The sequence below is a fragment of the Sorex fumeus genome, unplaced genomic scaffold (assembly GCF_029834395.1).
Source record: "Sorex fumeus unplaced genomic scaffold, SorFum_2.1 ptg000047l, whole genome shotgun sequence".
Taxonomy (NCBI): domain Eukaryota; kingdom Metazoa; phylum Chordata; class Mammalia; order Eulipotyphla; family Soricidae; genus Sorex; species Sorex fumeus.
In genome coordinates this window covers 9606923-9621689 of record NW_026606104.1, presented here as the reverse complement: position 1 = coordinate 9621689, position 14767 = coordinate 9606923, and the positions used below count along the sequence as shown (strand labels likewise).

The 14767-nt window shown below is 36.6% G+C and overlaps 1 protein-coding gene and 1 pseudogene across 1 annotated transcript in view; one reads left to right on the top strand and one right to left on the bottom strand.

Moving 5' to 3' along the window:
• The window catches only part of HFM1 (helicase for meiosis 1), a 118313-nt gene that overhangs the window by 92302 nt on the left and 11244 nt on the right, over positions 1–14767 (bottom strand). Inside the window, 5 exon segments of the mRNA XM_056123527.1 lie at positions 1409–1541; positions 1989–2059; positions 9529–9576; positions 9858–10123; positions 12748–13057. Of these exon segments, the coding sequence (XP_055979502.1) occupies positions 1409–1541; positions 1989–2059; positions 9529–9576; positions 9858–10123; positions 12748–13057 (828 nt within the window).
• LOC130031430 (peptidyl-prolyl cis-trans isomerase NIMA-interacting 4-like) lies at positions 95–1312 on the top strand (annotated as a pseudogene).

The window sequence follows — 14767 nt, the reverse complement described above, 5'->3', positions numbered from 1 at the left end:
AAAAATAGGGGGAAATACACATACGTGCTGCCTAATATTGATTAAAGTTAACAATTTGGTGCTTATTTCAGCAGCATATATACTAAAAGTTAGTATGTATAAATCATTTTGCAGTATAAAGGTAACACTTACTAGATCTGAAAATAAACTGAAAAAGAAGTGATTACTCAGGGAATTGTAACTAAAAGCATAAAGAAGTAAAGCAATTGTTGCTTTTCTTTATAAGACATTCTGTGATCTTTCTTTTTTTTATTTGCTTTGTTCTGGAGCCACACCCAGTGATGCTCAGGGCTTACTACTGGCTCTGCACTAAGGAATTACTCCTGGCAGTGCACAAGGGAACATAGAGGGATACTGGAGATCCAACCTGGGTTGGCTGGGTGCAAGGCAAAGTGCCTACTCACCATACTATCTCTCCAGCCCCCAAATGTTTTGTTTTCTTTGGTTGGTTACAACTGGCAACACTTGGGGGCTTCTCTAAGTCCAGTGCTTGGGGCCCTTCCTGGTGGTACTCAGGAGACCATGGACTTCTGGGAATCGAACCAGTGGCTAGAGCATGCATGCCAGTCTTTAAAACTATCTCCCCAGTCAGTGGTCACTGATGTTCTTTTAAACCACACAAATTACCTTGAAGAAAAAATAATAAACTACCAAAGTGCACACTTATAACGGAAGTAGAATTTCTTATGGCAATTTCTAGGGTTTTGGAATGCTTGCTTTTTTCATCTAGCTTGTCCTTTAAAAATTATATAAATATTGAGAATTCACTGGCAAGTTTTAGAAATATCTCCCAAAGGGAAAAGTGGTTGCGGAAAAGCAGGGAAAGGGGAAGGAGCCGCTGGGCGTGATGGGTTGACAAGAAGACTCAGGGTCTCAAATGTGGTGGCAATGGAGTTAAGATCAGTCACATTCTGTGTAAAAAAATGGAAGAATCATGGAAGCCATGGAAAAGTTAAAGTCTAGAATGCAATTCAATGAAATGACCACATAATATAGTGAAGATAAATCCAGGCAAGGAGGAGTCTTGGATTGGATGACCAGAGGGTCCATGGTGGGATCATACCAAGAAGCAGCCTTTGCCTTGCATGTGAGTAGGCTGGATAAGCTCGTGTTTACAGACAGTCCAGCTAAGACAAAATTTGGTTATCATATTATTATGGTTGAAGAAAAAAATAAAATTGTATAGTTTTTAAAAAGTATATAAAAGTGAAAGTGCTCAATTCATATATTATTTTTGTGTATAACTGAAAATATATGTTTTAAATTTAATGTGACAACAAAGTGTGGATGTAAAAATATAAAATACAAATAACAATCCTATGACTTAAGTTTCTTTGCATCTATGGGTTTTATTATAATGAATAATACTTTTACAATATATAAATTGTATAAAATATTTAATACTTACTGTAAACAATTTTAATGTTTGACCATGGCAATGGCACTTCCATTAACAATCTTGTTATAGCTAGTTCAAATATTACAGTTTTTCCAGAGCCAGTTGGAGCACAAATCACAAAATTCTTATCTGTGTAAAGAAGCTTAAAAAATAAAATCTGGTCAATCATGAAATATATAGAAATTTTCATATATATTCTCAATTTTTCTAAAATTATACTTTAGGAAGACTATAGAATAATAGTACAAACACCTTTATCTCTAAAATATTTAAATTCAACTTAGTTCTAGGTTTATTTTCCTCAAAAAATAACATTATTAATAATGTATTATCAGTGATATGCTAGACCTAGAGAAAATCACATTGTATGGTTCCAATTTTTTAAAATAATTTTTAATAGAAACCAACTCATCCATAAAATTCACATGCATTTATTTAATAAACATTTATGAGTTCCTATAATGTACAGTCAGAGTACATCCTGTACTAATACTGAATATAGTACTGGTCATCATAAAGATGAATACAATATAGTCCCTGTCCATAGACAGAATAGATTTTAGTATAAAGATTACGATAAAAAACTTACATCATCAAATGCTTTGGATTGTATATAGTTGAAATATGGGAACTCTTTGAAAATACTTCTAAATTTTGTAGCTTAGAATAACATTAAGGAGTAAATATTTCATAATTTTGAAACTGATACTTTTAAAATTAAATTAACATTATCTGCACCAATATTTAACAATGGAACTTTAGTACTTGGTATCTAGGCATCATAAAAAAGGAAATGAACAGAAAAAAGGAAGAAGCCAACAGAGCAACATAAGAGATTACTGACCTTCCCTCCTCCCACATTGTACTGTATACACAATTATGAAGTAATTCCCTCTAAGAGATATCCAGAAACTAAATGTGGCACTCTTACTCATGAGGGAAATGATAAAATACTCAAGTTGAAATGGACAGAAAAAGGTGACATAATTCTTGCCCTATGTCTCAGGTTGGAACAGTGCCAAAGGATCTGGAGGCAATCCAACCCAAAATTCCAACTTTCCCCCAAGGAACAAAGGATTTTAGACACATCTAGCTGTTCAACTTTTAATATTCATATCTAAGGGAAGAACTTAAAACATCTAGTACTGAAACACAATGAGTAATGAAACACATTTACAAATCCCACAAGATAATAACAATAAAGCACAGGTGAATCTTCTGCTGTCCATGTTCCACTAGAGAGATCAGTGCAAAATATGAGGCAAAAATTGCCCTCCCAATTTCTACATGAAAAGGATTTAACCACATATTTTCCCAACTACCATCTGTGATTCTGGCTTCCAGTCATTAAGCATTTAGATGCTCACTAAAATCCCCATTTTGGGAGACTGATAGATGTAGTACACCATCAACTACTGAGAGACACTATGAACAAAGACAGAGATTTGGACAATGACAAAAGTTTCAGAAACAAGTGTCTTGATCTTGGTTGGTTGATGAAGTTTATTTCAAACACAAGACAAGACCAGTCTACCCTGGTGCAAGGATGCTGACACTATCTATGGTGTTGGAGTTGGAGCATGATTCTTCAAAGGTGTTATTAAAAGCATTTTAAGTTACAGCAGCCAAAAACCTCAGAAGTCAATCACTGCCATGCTCACAGCCACTCTCCACAGGCTCCGACGAGCCTCACCCAAGACTGAATCTGCAGGAAAAACCCAGGTATGCAGGAACAGTGACTGAAATCTCCAAGCTCACTCAGAGTAGGAATGGGCCTCCTCCCCCACATCTCCCAAGTTTACCAGTAGCTTGGCAGTCACACCCAAAAACTGCCCCTGGCGCCATATAATCTCATCAATGACCATGATCCAGAGACTCAGAAATAAAGCTCCTGGAAGAGAGCAACATAGGCCTCACCCATGAATGAATGTGCTCTATAATCATATTTCAAATTTTAGAATTCCTGGAGTGACCTCTCACACTCTACACCACTGATGTACCAAGAGTAGCACACAACATTTGATTGGGTTAAACAAGCATGTTAGTAATCTCTTATACAAGGGTTTAATGGCTCCAGGATGAAATACAACAATCTTCACACATTTCCTCTAAGGAAACTTTACTGGATGATTTTTAGTGGATTATTCATAATCACTGTATCACTGTCATCCTGTTGTTGATTGATTTCCTCAAGCAGGCACCAGTAACGTCTCCATTCGTCATAGCCCTGAGATTTTAGCAGGTGTCACATTGGAGGCTCCTTCAGGGTCAGGGGAATGAGACCCATCATTGTTATTGGGTTTTGGCATATCGAATACACCACGGGGAGCTTGCCAGACTCTGCCGTGTGGGCAGGATACACTTGGTAGCCTGTTGGGTTCTCCAAGAGTGAGAACTAGACAATAAAACCTGGCAGCTGGGTTTTATAGTCCCTGGGTTTGGCCATTGATGGTATAACACAGTCCCAGGGGCAGTTCGTGGGTATAACGCCTAGCTACTGGAAGTTGGGGGATCTGGGTGGAGGAGGCCCAGTCCTGATCCTAGCAGGCTTGGAGATCTCAGCCCCAGATTCTGGTGGGCTGGAGTGATAGCACAGCAGTAGGGCATTTGCCTTACAAGCGGCGAACATGGCCAACCCGAGTTCAATTCCTCCGCCCCTCTTGGAGAGCCCGGCAAGCTGCTGAGAGTATCTCGCCTGCATGGCAGAGCCTGGCAAGCTACCCATGACGTATTCAATATGCCAAACACAGTAACAAGTCTCACGATGGAGACATTACTAGGCCCGCCTGAGCAAATCAATGAACAAAGGGAGGACCATGACCGTGACCGTGACATTCTGGTAACACTTTGCTGTCTTTTGATGGGAACTCTAGCAGCACTGGAAGTATAAAATAATTATATCAATGTTGTTGTAAACTACAACATTCAATAAAAAATAATTGGGGAAACTATAGTCTTCAAATATATTACATCTAAAATAAAAAGACCAGTCTTTCAAGATGGAGAGAGTTGAAAGTCTGCTTTAATGTTCAGAAACCAACACAGTAAATGAAAATAAAAGGAGGATGATAAATTTCCAGAAACCACCGTAGCACTGTCCTCCTGTTGTTCACTGATTTGCTTCAGCAGGGACCAGTAATGTCTCCATTGTGAGACTTGTTGTTACTGGTTTTTGCATATCGAATATGCCACAGGGAGCTTGCCAGGCTCTGCCAAGGTGGCAGGATACTCATGGTAGCTTGCCGGGCTCTCTGAGAAGGATGGAGGAACTGAACCTGAGTTGGTCATGTGCAAGGCAAATGCCCTACCCACTGTGCTATGGCTCTAGCCCTTACAGAAACCAAACGTGATAAAATACAATTTAATTTGAACTCAACAGATGGTTCAAATTAAAGATGCAGAGTGGGACAAGAGAACAATGCATAAAAAGTAAAAATTTTAACAAAAGTATAAAAATAACAGACAAAAATCACACAGCTGAACAATATAAGAATTGAACTGAACACAAAGGAAAAAACTTCAACAGAAATAATCAATACAATCCTCTTCTCCCCCACTCCCTAAAAAGAAGAGGAAAGAACATTTCCAAAACTCATTCTATAAAGCCAGCAATAAGGAAGATAAGGGCAATTGTCTGCCACAGAAGCAGGGATGGCATGGAACAAGGCGTAGGGGAGTGATACTGGGGATATTGGAGGTGGAAAATGTACACTGGTGGAGGGACGGGTGTTTGATCATTGTATGACTGAAATTCAAACATGAAAGCTTTGAAACTGTAGCTCATGTTGATTCAATTAAAAAAAGATAAGGAAAGTGTAAGAAACCAAAATCCAGACCAGTATCATTAGTACACATATTTAAATTCTTCAACTAGATTATCAGCAAATCAAATTCAACAGTGTATTAAAAAGGATCACAGACAGCTTCCCCCATGTTGACTCACCCACATAGCCCTAGTCTTCTGATGCATGACACTCAATCTCTGAGGAGATGCAAGCCAAGCAGTTAAAATTCATGGACACACAAGTCCCCACAGGTGACAACTCTAGAGATCCCTCAAAGAGGGGAAGGCATAATCCCCGCCCTGCAGAAGTTCCCGCAGCTTCACCCACAACCCACAACTGCTGCCAACACCCATGGTGCAATTCCACCATTTCACCAATACACTCTGCGGAGACCCCAAACTGTGAAGATTTCAGATACTCCCGATGTTCAGGCTGTGAACTTCAGTATCTTTTTAACTCATTGGCCCAGATCATAGATTCTAAAGTGTTGGACCACGTGGCTTCATATGTGACTGCATGACACCTCCAAATTCATTAATACTGAAATTCTGGTAGGAGCACACCACCAAATCACAAGGGAAAGTAGCACAGACACCAACTAAATTCAGCAAACAAAAACAGTAACACTGAAGGTTCAATTAACAACAAACAGTAAATCCTTAGAGAAGGACGTCATAACCCCATGGTGAGATAAAACAATTTCACATATTTTCCAAGCGGTATGAAATAAATTAATGTGTGCCTGCTAAAGGAAGCAGTCTTAGAGGGTGGTTTGGTAAATGAAGACAGTGGAGGAGGGAGGTCACATTGGTGGTGGAATTGGTATTCGAATATCAAAAGCCTGTAAAACTGTATTATGAACAACTCTGTAAACAAGTGTTTAAATAAAGTTTATTACTTACCAAAAAGAAAATCACAGACCATGTCAGATGGAATGTATTTTTGGACTGCAAATACAGTTTAACATATGAAATCAATGTGAAACACCACAATAAAAATCATATGATCATCTCTATAGATGCAAATAAAAAACATTTAACAAAATATTGCATCCTTTTATGATTAAAATTCTTAGTCCACTGTCTCAAAATAATGTATGTCAATAAAATATAAGCCATATTAAGATAAACTCAAACTAATATTCTACTCAACATTTAAACTAAAGAATTCCTCTGACATCAAAAACAGTACAAGAATCACCCACCCTCACCACTTTTATTGAGAATAGTACTGGAAGTCCTAGCCAAAGAAATTGTAAAATACAAATAAAAGGCATAAGAATCAGAAAGGAAAGATTAAAATTATCTCTATTTGTGAGTGATATAACAGTAACATGCAAAGCCCCACCAAAATATTATAACATTTTAAGAAATTAAATAATCAAAAATTAAAGATTGCTCTATGAAAATATTTAAGACACATTTAACAGTTGTATTACACACGGGTTTCTTAACAATTTAATCTGCTAAATGATGAGTGTATTGGAATATTGATTTGGCAAGAACTTAAATTATCCTAACTCTATAAGAAAGTTCTAAAACATTAATTAATAAGAATAAACTGTCCCTTTTCCAAGGTAAGAGTCTATTGTCTGTTAGGAAAACATTTGCAATTACATGGCATTATTTTTAGTTTGAGTCATATTTGTCAACTACATATATTAAACACTATATGCAGAATATATTATTTTTTTAAATAAAGTTGCCAGAGCTATAAAGTAAAAAACGTGTTCCAACAATTGAGACTTTACTATACATTAACAGTATAGGATGCATATCTGAAAACAAATAGAAATTTAATACTAGATATACTGTCTTTTATGATGCTATACAAAAGTCGATAATTTATAGTAATACCGCTATAAATTAAATCAGATTACACATTTCTCTGCACAAATTTCTCCTTTTATCTCAAAACATCTCACTACAAGGTCCATATCTTATACTTTTCACCTCATCATAGTCTTGCCTCTGACTCATCTCTGGTCATATCACAATTTTCTTCAAGTGGGGGTCATGCAACATCCTGTGGGCCCTCAGAATATTCCAAAGGGACCAAGGCATAAGATTATGGGCCAATCAATAGGATACAGATCAAAGGAAAGAAACAAGGTCAGAGGGGTGCCTCGGTCAGAAAAAGAATAAGAAACAATGCACTAGATTCTCTTGTCATCTTACAAGAGTATTTCAGTCATATTTCCTGCTGTAAGGCCTTCTCTATGCCTTGCTTGTTCCCTCAACATTTCATTTACTTCAGTTGCTCTTTCACTCCCATCAGTTGCATGAATCTCACTATCCCAAAGTCTTCTTTAATTACTCTACTTAATTCTAATCCTGAGCTGCCATCTAAGTCTTACCAACTTACTATCTCTTATTCCATTCTCCTTTTTTCCATGTTACACACCAAGTCCTAAGATACTGACTTCTTCATATGTTTATGTTTTTTTATTTTGTACATTTATGTGTTTTCACAATAGCTCAGATATATTTATCTCCCTACCTCCATCACAAAAATTTTAACTCCTTAGGTGCAAGGATTCATTATCAATTGTCTTAAGTGGCATCTGAAATACTTATAGCAGTTCCTGTACCCAATAAGCACTCATTTAATACAGCTTTATATTTATTACATCAATCAGAAAAAATTATAAATCTTCATTTTATTTCCAGTTTTACAGTGTCTGAATAGTTGCACTAAAACAGAAATGTAATTTTGAGTTTGGCAATCCATCACCTTCTGAAGGAATTTTACTTTTCCTTCACAATATGTCCCTTTCTATAAAATATTTATTTGTAACAAGGCCACTAGTGAGCCATCATGCTGTTTTTTTCTCTTATTAGGTAGTTCTACATCAATTTACATTCACAAACTGAATTTTTGATTCAGAGTAGACACAGAATCAGTTTTCTAGATCATGAGAAAACTAAAATACTAGCATCATTTATTATCACTGTCAACACTTGATATTATATCTTTCCTTTCAATCAAAAAACTCTCAGCAGTATCACTGCAATTATACATTATAACAGGGAGGAAAACATCTGCAGAACTAAAAATGCCACGAGGACTATGGCAGGATAAACATGACCAAACTTCCACTGTACTGGATTCAAATACTATAAAACAAAAATAATCAATGTATACAGGAGAAGGCAGCAATCCTTACCAACAAAAGAAAACAAAACAAGAAAACCATTTTGGCTCTGCCAAGTCTAAACACTTAAAATGTTTCAAAAGGTAGTATTATATAATGGAAAGTTCTAATAAAAAAGTAAGAATTTCACATCATATAGATAATAAAAGAAGCTATTTACTGATATTTCCTATGATTCCCACCTAGTTTAGATCACTGAAAGAAGGAAATGCAGCAGGACTGCAATATCATGCTGAGCAGAAGCATTAAAGACTAGTTATTTCAAAAGTTATCCAAGGACAGTGGAAACAAGGGCCAGAAAGAATGGTCCACAGTTGGAAGCTTGCCAAGTGGTGGTTGGGGGTGGGGGACAGCTAGGATAGTGAAGGTTCCACTATGCCAAATATAATTGGAAATTATCACTCTGGACAAGAACTGAATGCTGAAAGTAGGTAAAGGGACAAATATGATAGATAACCTTTAAGTACCTAATGCCCAAGGCGGGGGTTGGGGGGGAGAGACAGACATACACACACAGAGAGAGAGAGAGAGAGAGAGAGAGAGAGAGAGAGAGAGAGAGAGAGAGAGAGAGAGAGAGATCTATTATAGAGGTAAGCCAGAGGGAGAGGGCATGAGGGAAACTGGGGGCATATTTCACTCTCAAACTGTCCCAGTATGGATGAGTGTCCACTCCATCAAAGGTCCAGCACTCCACTTACCTACACTCACCAAAGAACGGGCCCAGCTTCACAACTGATCTCAAAGATGCAGGCAGCTGATGTCCCAGCTACAAAGCTTCTAAAGCTAGATCAGGTACCAGGGGCAGCAGAGTAGACACCTGGCTCTCAATGGTTCTCTGTTCTGCCCCCAAAATACAGTGGTTAAGACACACCACAGCAGTTTTGCTCTAAAGGTTTGGGGATGCAGTTGTCAAGAATGAGTGTGCTAGTGTGTGTGTGTGTGTGTGTGTGTGTGTGTGTGTGTGAGAGAGAGAGAGAGAGAGAGAGAGAGAGAGAGAGAGAGAGAAAGAGAGTGTGTAGGTCACATTTTGTTTAGCGCTAGCAGACACACCCGGTCTCTTACATAAACAACACAAAAGATTCACCTTTCCCTCTTTGCTGACCAAAATAAATAAATAGGAATTCAACAAAACAAAATGTCTCAATAAAATAATAATCATTATTCCAAATATAACAAGTTGTAAAGGATACGGATTTCTGTCACAGCCTTCAAAGAATCTAATCCAGTTTCTGATAACCCTAAAAAAAGAATACTACATTCTTACACGGACATTTCCTTATCTTTTCAATAAAAACCATTGCAATAAAACTTACTTTTTATATATTGAGACAAGCTTTAAAACACTAGAGTACAGTTTTAAAAAATACAAATACTTTAAAAATACAAATATTACAGGAATGCAGGAATTGCACTTATAGATTATCTATTCTAATTTGTGTATTTGTGTATTCTTTTTATGCCAAAAATACAGAAAAATTTGTATTTTTATAAAATTAACTGAAAAACTGCAAAGAATGACCTTGAACTTTATGGTGCAGGGGTAAAGATGGAAGAGATGGTGCTCTGAATAAGCCTTCTCTGGTTCTAGATGCAGGAAAAGTATTACCTGGTGAAAATGGTTTACTGTTTGAATACTGAGATTTCTGCTTATTATTGTTACATTTCCATGATTTTCCTTTGTTAACTTCTGTTTGGACAATTTTTCCTGAACCAACAAGGGAGTCCAAGTTTTCACTATCATTAGAAATAGCACTCATATGCATATTGTCAGATATTTTAAATAACCTGAAAAACAAAATAAAAACAAGTTTCACCCTTAGAACAAATGCTTAGAATATGAGAAATTGGCATAAAATTGGTCCCTTCTAAAATAGTCATAAATTATGGTTTATTTGTGCTCACAGCAGCAGCATATATACTAGATTATGATTTATCCAAACAAAAAAATAGATATCTTAAAACATAACCTGTTATATTTACTAATTAATATTTTTTTCACTAAAAATTATGTATCTGTATTTGTGACAGCCAGCTTCCAAAGACTTTATGGATCTTTGTCTCCTGGTATGCATACTTTTTTCTCTACATAAGTTTAAGAATGGCCTATGAGACTAATACAATAGTACCGCAGCAGAAGTTTGTGGTTTTCAAGGCTAGATCACAGTATACTTTATTGCTTCTATATGATCTCTTTGATCACTCTGAGGGAAGCTAAGCACTGCACCATGAGAACAATCAACTCTAGAAAAAGTTCCATCTGGACAGGTATTAAGGTCTCCTGTCAATTAAAAGCACTACTATAAGAAATATTTTGGAAAGATCTAGCAAATACAAAAGCCATCTCTGAGACGATAATTTAATTTTATTTGACTGATGAAAAGATAATGTATCATAGTAACTTGTTCACAACAGTCCTAAGGGATGAAATGACTATGAAAGTTTCTAATACAAGACTCACATCTTAAAGATAAGTAATGAGGACAATAGCAGATAATAGTCTTAAAGAATTCTGTAAGAAATGGCATCCAAATGAAAACTTCAGAATACAGAATGATCTCTAAATGATTTTTACTATTAATTTCAATGACATTATTTTATGTAAGATGATTTTCTAAACACTCTGAGAGAAAAACGTATAGAAATTTTAGAGGTGCATCCTCTTCCAGTTGTTTATATTTTCAAAAATGAAAATTCAAAAGCAGATGATTGGTTTTTATTAAATAATACAGCAGAATCTTATTATGGGATGGTAATAGGGACTAAAAAAAACATTTATGGCATAGGATGAATCTTTGCTACATTAAAAGTTATGCTGTGATAATAGTTAAAAGCATAGACTTTAGGATCAGATATATTTGGGCTTATTCCAAAGCTCTTAAACTTTCTAGATGAGCAAAGTTTTTATTAGACCTTGAAATGAGTTTTGCAAATTTAGAAAATACAAAATACATTGTTATTTGTTTAGTTATGTGGCTATCAGAGTCGTCCTAGATTCTGTGACCGTCCACAGATTCCTCAATTTCTCTATTGTTATATTTACTCCCTCGTCTTAACAAAAATACTATTTTTTTCTGAAAAAATCTTGTTCCTTAAAAATCTATTGAATGAAAACTGTTAATTCCCTACACTCAATTTACCTAAGGACTGGATGTCTGTGCCTTCTCAACCCCAAATCTAGACTATTCAACTCTCTCAGAAAAGCACCTGTGTTTTTATAACTTTGTAACTCTCCTCATTGCATATATTACCTATAAAAACTGCAGTCACTTTTGAATCTTTTCCTCTCAATCCCAAATTCGGTCATTTAATTTTTTAAAAAAAATTCTATACCTAAAGACTGATAAAATATAGCAAAATAGGATACGTATACAAGTTGGCACTACATAATCCAAGTGTACCAAGTGTTGGGTGACAATAATTTCTGCCAAAAACCATCAGGAAGGTTCTGTTAATCACCAACAGTTTAGATTATTGGTTGAAACTACTGATTTAGGTTACTTCAAAACCATACAGACAATCCATTCAAAACCCCACCCTCTCAAGTTTCTTAGGTATTCATCTCCAGTAATTACTTCTGCTTCCCACTACTTCAATCATCTTTACCTTATATTTTGTTATTATATAGTATTATTCTTCTTCTAAAATATTATATTTCATTCTCTGACCATAACCTCTTATCCTGTTTGTTCAAAGTACCAATAAGATTAAAAATAAAAGAAAGAAAGAAATTTACTATATTTTCTCCCAAAGCATTCTACCCTTCTTTTGTCTCATGCAACTTTGTCTTACATTGGACAAGACTAACATTCCATGGTTTTTTAACATTCCATGTACTTATAGTTTATATTTTCAATCACTCTTATCATTCTCTTAAACTCTCTTTGGTAATCTTCAATCATTTTTAAGTATAACAATGGTTCCTGACCATGGAGAGTTTGAGAATCTCTGCTCTAACCAGACATATTTCATCAGAATACTCTCATGCTCTAATATATTTTTTCTAATATATTTTTATCAATTATTTCTAGTTATTTACTATCTTTTAAACATTAAAACATTAACTCTCTGAAAACTAATAACATGTGATTAGAATCCATTATCAGAACATCCGGTATACAGGCACTTCCATTTATTATTTTTGTTTGTTTTCCCATTTAGGGGCCACACTTAGTGGTGCTCAGGGCTTAATCCTGCCTTGTCACTACTGGTGGGGTTTAGGGGACCATATGTGGTGGAGATTGAATCCTGGTCAGCCACATGCAAGGCAAGTAAGTGACTTACCCCACTGTACGATCTCCCCTGTTCTCCATTTGTTGTTGATGTTTTTCTTACTCACATTCTACTATATGTCAAACTTTTTAAGATATATATATATTCAATTTTATTCACAGTATCATTAATTTAATTACCTTTTTTGAAAAACTGATGGGCTCTCTTCTTTATCTTCTGCAAAATTAATTAAGTTGGTATCTTCTTGTATATTGTTTTCAGGTGTTATCTTACTGCCAAACTGGCTTTTGCATTTCTGAGAATTGTATGTCAGCTTGACAGCAACATTTGATATGCCATTGTTAACTGCCACTTCTAAATTCTGATCATTTTCTTTATTATTATAAGAGGGGAAGGGAAACTGAAATGTTTGTCTTGGCAAAATGAAATTTGTGTTTTCATCAGTTATCTTTATGTTTGATGTTAACATTCTCGGCCACTTTTCCTGACCTACAAATAGAATATGTTAATTATTACATGTTCTCCCATAAAACAAAATTTCAAAATAAAGACACTCAAAATAGAATTGAGAGCCCAAAATCTCTAACTTATATGGACAACTAGTCAAATAACAAAGAAGCAAAGAGAATAAAATAAAAAATGAATCTACAACAAACAATAGTGGGGAAACTAGATAGCTACACGCAAAAGAAGGAAATCAAATCATTATCCCACAGCAATCACAAAAGTTAACTGAACATCAATTAAAAACTTAAATGTCTGGGGTGGAGATATAATTTATTGGTAGAGTACGTGCACTGCAGTCTTACATGTGTCAAGTCATGAATTCAATTCCTGGCTCCAAACACATCAAAAAAACTTAAAATAAAATAAAATATAGCTTCAGGGACTGGACTCCACTTGGCTAGGAAAACAAAAGCAAAAACTAAGAAATGGAATTACATTATACTAGAATTTTAAAGAAAAAAATTGTTAAAAAGTAATAATAAAATAATACTTTTTTAATGTACAAAAAAATTTCACTAAAACAAAAAGACATCCTACTGAATGGTAGAAAATATTCACACAGCATGCATCTGATAAAAGTATTGTCTAAATATATAAATTTAGAGACAGGAGAAGATGGTGGTTGTGCAGTGGCAGGTGCCAGAGTTGGCAGAGTGTCAGTATTCTGAACAGAGGAGCCAATAGGGTCATAAAATTTCTACATGAATGACTATAAGTGTCCTTTAAATATTTTCTCTCAAAAAGAGTGGCTTTAAAGAGAAACCAAACTGGCACCCATCACAGAGAGCCAGCCCAGAGTGGGACACATGAAGATGGCAGCAGCAGAGCCAGGGGCACAGAAGCTGACAGAGCAACTGCAGCAATCAGTACTAGGGGTGATAGTCCACTGCCATGGCAGTATTTTTGTCTGAATGAGTAAGGAGTTTGCTTGAGCGGGCCCAGTAACGTCTCCATTGGAGACTTTGTTGTTACTGTGTCTGGCATATCGAATACTCTCGGTAGCTTGCCGGGCTCTCTGAGAGGGGCGGAGGAATCGAACTCGGGTCGGCCATGTTGGCTGCGTGCAAGGCAGATGCCCTACCCTCTGTGCCCGCTCGAGTAAGGAGTACTGGGACCGTGGATTCCAGAGTTGAGGGGGCGCCCCAGGTTCCCACCATAGGGGGCCTGACTTCTGCAGCACCAGCAACTCGCTTCTGCCATCGCTGGCAGGGCATCCCAGCTGCCACTGCGCCCCCAGATTAGCTCTTACTGCCACTGCTGCAAGGCACAGCATATTAATGCCTTCTGGTCAGGTTCTTCTGGACTGGTGGTAGCAGCCCAACCAGTGCATCCAAGCTGCATACAGTAGCCACCCTGGTCCTGGTTCTGGACCTGGCCAGGGCTGCTGCTACTGCCACCACTTGGACCCAGAGGGCACAGCATCACTGGCAGGTCACCCTGGTCCTGAAGGTCAGGAGCTACAGCAGCCTGATTGTGTCCTCTGGCTTTCTGATGTCCCTGAGGTGCTGTTGTGCCTCTAGCGGAAGTGCAACAACTTGGAACCAAGTTTGCAAAGAAATTTAACTATCAAAATCTTGGTACGCAGGAGCCATACCTACAAACAACCACTTTCAGCTCCACTGTACAAGCTCATTTATCGTTCTTGCTCCAAAGACTCATAAGTAAATATCAAAAGAGATTTTTTAAAATGCC